Consider the following 8,499-nt stretch of genomic DNA (forward strand, 5'->3'; position numbering starts at 1 on the left):
TATCTATCTATCTATCTATCTATCTATCTATCTATCTATCTATCTATCTATCTATCTATCTATCTACATTCTAGCATATATAGAGAGAGGTACTGCATAAAAGTGGAACTGCCAGTGAGTATAAAATGTGTTTGTAAGCAGTAGCCAGAGCTGTCACTAATTATTCATGTTCCAGGCAGATCTGTCAGCCCAGGAAGCTGTATCTGTTATGCCACAGACATTCACTGCTGTTTATATTTACCATGTGCCTCCATCGAGGTTTAGCGCAGTATGTTATAAAGCTTTGCTGTCTGTCATCCTGATACATCATTCATGCACAGTGTAAAGTTTGTGTGCACACTGTTTATTGAGTGTGTTTTGTTTGTGTTCAGTGCATTGGTTGAACCGTGGTTTAGTCTGAGACTTTGAGCGCAGAGGCTAATGCTGCATGTTTGGCTAAATTGTAGAGGTTTGTACTCTTGGTTGAGTGGAGCAAGGTGTGTAATGTTCAGAGCATAGTCTGTAAACATTACTCTGCAAAATTGTGTATTTGTTTACAACCATGTTAAGTTAATTATTTTTGTTTTCTTTTCTTTAGTTTTTATGGTGCTCGGTGTATGGTGTTTGGTGTGCGGTGTTCGAGGCTATATTTATGTTCAAGAGGAATAAAATGCATCTGCACCTGTCAGAGACTCGCTGCTGTTGTTCTTAATGCCAACAGCTGCTACAGTGTTAGGAAATAATCACACGTTATTTTAAAAAAGCTAGTTAAAAATAAATGCTGGATAAAAAAACATATATCTTATGGAAATAAAGATACAAATTTCGTTGTCTGGTGGTCAAATGTTTATGAGATCCTTTGCTTTGCACTTATGATCAGGTTCCCTGTCGTGATACACGGACATCATTCATATGGTCGCAAAAGCCATCAAAAATCAGGTCAGTGCATTACCATGTTTATGACTCTATGCTTAATAATATTTTTTACTGGAAGGACTTTGCTGGATAGATTTGTTAAAAAACAAAACAAAAAAAATCTGACACAAGCATCACCTGCTAAGCATTTATTTAAATATTTTAATTCATATAAATATAAATTAAACAGTTTAGCATGGCAATTATTTGTTTTTTATTAGCTGTCTTATTTACTGCACAAAAACTAATATTAATAATTAATAATTTAATATAACATTTTTAATTAAAATCTTTGAATAATTTAGCATAACGTAGTTCTAACTACATTATGCTAAGTCACATTCATTCCAAATCTAATACGATCAACACATTGGATACTTTCAGTTCAACTAATCACCACAAATTCTCTGGTCCCATGACAAGAAAAGGAAGGAAACTTTCAAAACATTATATTTTGCTGAATGAATGTGTTTTGGTGAGCTGACTGCAATCTGTAGTAAAATAGTATGCTTTTTTAGTGCACGAGCCCTTCCTTTAAGCACAACTCACCAGCAACTATGTGTTCATTAGATATCTTTAGGGAATCATAAGAAACTGAACATACACTACAGTACATACGCTTTCACACAAAGTTCACAGTTCATTCTAAGCTGCTCTAGAAGACATCAAATTCAAAGCACACTTCCGTTTTGAGGATTCCATACTCAAACATACCCTACACTTCTCCTCTGAGGGACTTGTGCAGATATTGTACGTGTGTGTGTTTTTCAGCGTAGGTATGATACCATGACACACATACGGTACTGTGCAAATGTTTTAGGCAACACATTTTATATGCATTTTGTCTTATGTTGCCTGTGTTGTGTTTATTGCATTAGTATCAATGGAAAAGAAAAATTAGATTTCGAAAGATTACTTTTTTTGTTTAAAAAAAAATCAATGCTACAAAGATTTTTTTTTTAAATTTGATTCATGATTTGGACCATAGTAGGTAATAGACCAAGAAGAAGAAGAGTATCAAGTTCTCCAAGAAACCTGGAACTACTGATTAATAAGTACTGATTTCCTTAGAAAACTGCACAACTGAAACGCTTGCACAGTACAGTATCTGTGAAAGAGATATTTTTAAGGATATTGTGATGGTTTCTGCTAAAAGCTGCCATGATCCTGAAGCAGGCAGAAAGAGATTACTGACAGTAGCCATGACGGATGGCCCACTTTTTAAAAATATTCCTGCAGCATAGTGTTGGACTTTTGGTTTATTTGTGTGTATGTTTTGGTGAATTGTGATTACGATGGGCCGAGTGGCCTACCCCCATTGCACAGAAGCATATTAATCTTCTTATGACTATCTACTCTATATATAAAAAGTGGAACGCAAAAGAAAACAAAGATTCAGTAGTGCTCTTGCCAGATGGCAGGGAAATATTACTCTTATGTACAAACAAAACAACATGAAAAGGGCCGGGATGTGCTTAAGAATACAGGAGCAGCTCATGCAGAAGATGTGCGGACTTTACGATCTTTCAGAGGCTGTGGTGGGCGGTAGTTATCCACCATACAATACTCATGCTCGCCCTCTGCCGAGAAGCACAGGCCACGGAATTTCTCCATCTGTTTTCCATAAAAGAGAAACAGACACAATTAAATTTATATAAAATAAAGAGATTGTGAGATACACTTAGATTAGGAATATGCAAATATAAATTTAATGGTAATATTCACATAAACATTCATAAATCCCATTTACTGTACTTTTTTGTATAGTGTCTAAAATAATCAGTTAAAAAAAAAAACATCAGCAGCAAACTTATGAGGATGCAAAAGTACTCATGTCATCAAGACATTTCTCTAATTAATCTCTGAAATGAAGCCAGTGGTCAGTCTGGTTAAAATCCACTGAGCATAAAAATATACAAAAATTATTCCAGGAACTAAACTTCCTTCAGATTGCTATGGAACATTAACATTTCGGAACATGCTGCTTTATTTATGCTCACTGGCCACACATACTGTTTTATGCAGTTATCTAATCAGCCAATCCCTTGACAGCAGCACAATGCACAAAATCATGCAGATACAAATCAAGTGCTTCAGTTAATGTTCACTTCAAACATCAGAATGGAAAAAAATTGTGATCTCAAAGTGTGACTTTCACTGTAGCATGGGTGTTGGTTTGAGCCAGATGGACTGGTTTGAGTATTTCAGAAACTGCTGATCTCCTGGAGTTTTCACACGCACAACAGTCAGAGTTTACACAGAACGGTGCAAAAAACAAAAACACTGAGTGAGCGACAGTTCTGTGGGTGGAAACACCTTGTTGATAAGAGAGGTCAGAGGAAAATGGCCAGATTGGTTCAAGGTGCAAGGAAGGATATAGTCACTCATATAGTCACTCTTTACAATCATGGTGAGCAGAAAAGCATCTCAGCATGCAACAGCAGAAGACCACATTGGGTTCCACTCCTGCCAGCCAAGAACAGGAATCTTAGAATCAAGAACAAGTTCCTATTAAAGTGGCCGGTGAGTGTATATTGATATGTACAGTATATGCCTAGCAGCTAGCACTGTTCCACTATGAGGTCATAGGTCCTATGAATAATATGTTAATGAAATTGACAGGACCTGTGCAGAGCTGACACTGATTGACTTCTTGCAAACGATCCATGTAACACTCTCGAGTAGAGGGGGCGTGGTCAAAGAGCCATCATATGTCCAGTACTCCAGAGTGCTAGGCAGCAGGATAGTGGGGTCAAAGTCTGGAAATAAAGTCTGTGCTCCCTGGGTGGAAAGCAAGAATGTCATGATGAGCCAACTTATCTCAGAAATAATTTACGAAATTAGTCCTTAACATAAAAGTCCCATAAAATTTTAAGAGAACTTGCTTTTCCTTTAATGGCATCCAGTGCATCAAGGACCTTCTGGAGTCGAGGGTTTTCATCGCCAATCTGTTAAATGTAAAATACAGAAATGCACACACTTGAAACACACAAGAGATGTCCTTCATGCCACAGTATTTTATCACAAGTTCTGTTTTATCACAAAATATAATAAAGGAATAATTTTCTTCATGCGTGCAGACCTCCAAGAAGACTCCAACTACAGCAAGGCCATCAGACGTGCTCGCAGCTTCTCCAAAGTTGGGATATGTAGTATTCCAGTGAACTAGATGAAGCTAGGGAAGATGAAAAGAAGCCACTTCTTTACTTGCACTAAAACCAACAGTGTAGTTTATCATTTCTAAAACTGTGCATATTCTAAAGAGATATAGCATGTAAGCCTAAAAGTCTACTGAATTGCGCAACCTTATGTAGGCACTAAGATGTAGATTAGGATATGGAAGGTACATACTTCAGCAGGGTACATTTTTCCATCAACTGTGTGCTCGGAGCCCTTATCATCGCTTGATCCCCAGTGAAAATGGAACTGTTTCAGTCTGTAGGTGCCGGTTATTGGCCCCCCTGTCAGAGCTGATGATGCAAACACAACAACAACAAAAAAAAAAAAACATCATGATGTATCAATTGACAAGACATTTGACATAATTAATGAAATAAAATTCTTTCTGTTATAATTACAATCAGCTACACTTCGGGAAAACCACAAATTCATGAGAATGGAGACATAACAACCACTACCATCCCCTAAGACACACATTCTTGCATGTACAATGTTGTGATTTGTTTACCCAGATAACAGTGTGTGTGTGTGTGTGTGTGTGTGTGTGTGTGTGTGTGTGCGCGCGCTACATGAAGACACATGAGAGTCCAATAAATTTATCCTGTCTTCACAACACGTTTTTGTGCAACAGTCTGCTTTTGTGCTCAGGAAATTCCTTCCACCACAAACTGACACATTTGCATGTAGTGTAGTGTTTAATGTTTAACTGAGTAGGAGTCAAAAGTTCACCAGTACATTTTTGTGTGTAGTCTTTCGACTCATACTTCCTCATTAGGACATTTGAGTGCTGGGAAAGTATGACAAAACAATGCCAGCAGACACACAACTGCACATCATCTCCAGGATCCTATTTATTTATTTATTTATTTATTTTAGTTGGCTTAAATTACAAATCTTGATCTTTTTAGTACTGACATCTCAACAGACTACAATATACAAATTAATTCATTCTAGATTATTATAGCTGATAAGGTCCATTAAATATGTCATCACAAAAAGGCACACAGCAAAATTCCTAGTGCCAAATTAACACCTACAGTACTGAGTTAATGCTTACTGTGCCAAATTAACACCCACAAATACTATACATATCAGGTTAATAGGTGCAAGAGTCAAACAGTACAACAGTTACAGGTCTAAAATCAATCACTCAAAAGTCTTAGTTCAACAAGGTACACTCACCAGCCACTTTATTAGGAACACCCATACACCTACTGTTTTATGCAGTTATCTTATCAGCCAATACCGTGACTGCAGCACAATGCATAAAATCATGCAGCTACAATTCAAGAGCTTCAGTTAATGCTCACTTCAAACATCAGAATGGAAAAAAAGTGATCTCAAAGTATGACCTCCACTGTGGCATGGGTGTTGGTGCCAGATGGACTCATCTCATCTCATTATCTCTAGCCGCTTTATCCTTCTACGGGGTCGCAGGCAAGCTGGAGCCTATCCCAGCTGACTACGGGCGAAAGGCGGGGTACACCCTGGACAAGTCGCCAGGTCATCACAGGGCTGCCAGATGGACTGGTTTGAGTATTTCAGAAACTGCTGATCTCCTGGAGTTTTCACACACAACAGTCTCTAGAGTTTACACAGAATGGTGCGAAAAACAAACAAAAAAACCACTGAGTGAGCAACATCTTGTTGATAAGAGAGGTCAGAGGAAAATGGCCAGATTGGTTTGAGCTGCCAGGAAGGATATACTAACTAATATAATCACTCTTTACAACTGTGGTGAGCAGAAAAGCATCTCAGCATGCAACAGCAGAAGACCACATTGGGTTCCACTCCTGCAGCCAACAACAGGAATCTTCGAATCAAGAGCATGTTACTATTAAAGTGGCTGGTTAGTGTAAGTGACAATACTACAGGTGGTGTTTAAACAGTAAGGGTCAAATGAACACTGTAGTTTGGTGCCATTTGTAATGTTAGTAATTTAAGAGACATTATACACTCACTTGCTGTGTCCTCATCATCTGCAAAAGTGACCTGGCAGGAGTGGCCATTGTTGATGATGTCCAGTGATACTGATGGATCATAATGCAGTGTGAGTGGCTTGAGCTCAGGGTCATACTGAGCCTCACCAGTCACAATGTCAATGGGAGACTGGCGGGGTCCATTAGCTATCGGAAACTTCTCATGCCATGTGTGTGGTCCTGCAGTTAGAAATGAGAGAATATTAAGAATCTGCTCAGTACAGAATCAGGCCTGAATAGAAGAACAGGCCTTGTTGTGCAAAATATTCAAAATAATCAAAAGAACAGCAATGTTCACCCTGATAAAAAGTCTAGCATGTCAGAATCTTTTGTATTTTCCCACCTAATTTGACAACTCCTACAGCATGTTCCTTGATAGTCATAATTGACAATTTCTTGACCCTCATCCCAGACAATATGCAAGGATGTTAATGATGATTGGTTGGGGTCAAACTTGTAGTGTTGCCAGTCTACCAACCAAGACATGGCAAGAATTTATGGCATTATGATTGCTTCATCTGACATGGTGACCATCAGGAAGGACAAAAATATTGTATGGTCTGATCGCAGCATTGCACACCCAGCAGTATTCCTAATGTTGAATATAGTGTTATAAAATAACATCCATCCATATAAATTGAGGTCTAAGAAGATATTTCAGGACTATAGGAGGGAATTCAGCATGGTAAGAATGATTTCAGTAACAATACATGAGTGAATTCGGCATTCTATGAATGAATTCAGCAATACAGGACAGAATTTAAAAATACAGGAGAGAATTCAGGACTGCAAGAATGAATTCAGCACTGCAGGAGTGAATTCAGCACTACATGAGAGAATTCAGCCCTGTATTAATGAATTCAGCAATACAGGAGTGAATTCAGCACTGCAGGAATTAATTAAGCGATACAGAGAATTTAACAACACAGGAGTGAATTCAGCACTGTATGAATTAATTCAGTACTGCAGGAGAGAGTTCAGCAATACAGGGGAGAATTCAGCACAGTGAATGAATTCAGAACTGCAGGAATACATTCAGAACTGTATGAATGAATTCAGTACTGCAGGAGAGAGTTCAGCAATGCAGGGGAGAATTCAGCACAGTGAATGAATTCAGAACTGCAGGAATACATTCAGAACTGTATGAATGAATTCAGTACTGCAGGAGAGAGTTCAGCAATGCAGGAGAGAATTCAACACAGTGAATGAATTCAGAACTGCAGGAATACATTCAGAACTGTATGAATGAATTCAGTACTGCAGGAGAGAGTTCAGCAATGCAGGAGAGAATTCAGCACAGTGAATGAATTCAGAACTGCAGGAATACATTCAGAACTGTATGAATGAATTCAGTACTGCAGAAGAGAGTTCAGCAATACAGGAGAGAATTCAGCACAGTGAATGAATTCAGAACTGCAGGAATACATTCAGAACTGTATGAATGAATTCAGTACTGCAGGAGAGAGTTCAGCAATACAGGAGAGAATTCAGCACAGTGAATGAATTCAGAACTGCAGGAATACATTCAGAACTGTATGAATGAATTCAGTACTGCAGGAGAGAGTTCAGCAATATAGGAGAGAATTCAGCACAGTGAATGAATTCAGAACTGCAGGAATACATTCAGAACTGTATGAATGAATTCAGTACTGCAGGAGAGAGTTCAGCAATATAGGAGAGAATTCCGCACAGTGAATGAATTCAGAACTGCAGGAATACATTCGAACTGTATGAGTGAATTCAGCAGTGCAGGAGTGAATGCGATGTGGAGGGCTTGTGCTGAGCTGTGTGTTGCGTGAACAAGGTCACGGAACCACAATGCGCCATCAGTGCATGAGAATTTTTAATTCATCCCACTCACTCGTCCGTGAACTACAACTCAGTGGTATAAAGAGCTGATCTGGACTTACCGTTATGTGCTCCGTATCCCCATCCGTGAGACATTATTATCACAGCTGGATCGGTGGGAAGAGGCGATGGCTTTCGTGCGTAAAAGCTCCAGTGACTAAGAAGAGACGCGACGGGCTGCGGTATATATAGCGATCCCTAAACACTGTTCCTCTCACTGGAGTGGTCAACGAGCACACACACACAGTAGGTGGAGGAATTAGCGCAATCGATGATGACACATCTCTCTCTCTCTCTCTCTCTCTCTCTCTCCAGATGGTATTGGCCGTCTCTGACCTTTAATGCGTTTTCACTGTGTGGTCCATTTGCTGTATAAGCCTTTATTAAGCTTATGCACACTTAACCTATTTCTACTGATCATTGCTTGACACCTGAAAGGCGCAGAAAATGAAACTGCCCTAGAAAATGTAGGAAAGCACAAAAGCATGAACACAGTCATCACTGCCAAGCTGGGTGTTAAAAAAAAAAAAAAGCATAGTCAAATGACTTTACAGTGAATAAGCAGACTGAACAGGAAGCCTCTGGCCAAAAATCACAG

The 8,499-nt window shown here is 38.9% G+C and overlaps 1 protein-coding gene across 1 annotated transcript; it reads right to left on the reverse strand.

The window, feature by feature from the left end:
- Positions 1-1,028: 1,028 nt before the first annotated feature.
- Positions 1,029-8,156, reverse strand: LOC132886562 (carbonic anhydrase 2-like). The gene is made up of 7 exons (XM_060921358.1): positions 7,964-8,156; positions 6,036-6,233; positions 4,246-4,364; positions 3,977-4,069; positions 3,780-3,842; positions 3,520-3,675; positions 1,029-2,508 (listed from the first exon to the last, which is right to left on the reverse strand). Exons 1-7 carry the CDS (start codon positions 7,995-7,997, stop codon positions 2,389-2,391), a joined length of 783 nt encoding a protein of 260 aa, XP_060777341.1. The 5' UTR covers positions 7,998-8,156; the 3' UTR covers positions 1,029-2,388.
- Positions 8,157-8,499: the final 343 nt, after the last annotated feature.

The sequence above is a fragment of the Neoarius graeffei genome, chromosome 5, assembly GCF_027579695.1.
Source record: "Neoarius graeffei isolate fNeoGra1 chromosome 5, fNeoGra1.pri, whole genome shotgun sequence".
Classification (NCBI taxonomy): Eukaryota; Metazoa; Chordata; class Actinopteri; order Siluriformes; family Ariidae; genus Neoarius; species Neoarius graeffei.

What these genes read in the sequence shown, in the direction of transcription:
- LOC132886562 (XM_060921358.1), bottom strand. Translation starts at nt 7,997, where the DNA reads ATGTCTCACGGATGGGGATACGGAGCACATAACG. An exon ending in GAAAAATGTACCCTGCTGAA is followed by an intron (nt 4,070 to 4,245) that starts GTATGTACCTTC and finishes CATCTTCCCTAG; the next exon opens with CTTCATCTAGTTCACTGGAA. An exon ending in TGGATGCCATTAAAGGAAAA is followed by an intron (nt 3,676 to 3,779) that starts GCAAGTTCTCTT and finishes CTTTCCACCCAG; the next exon opens with GGAGCACAGACTTTATTTCC.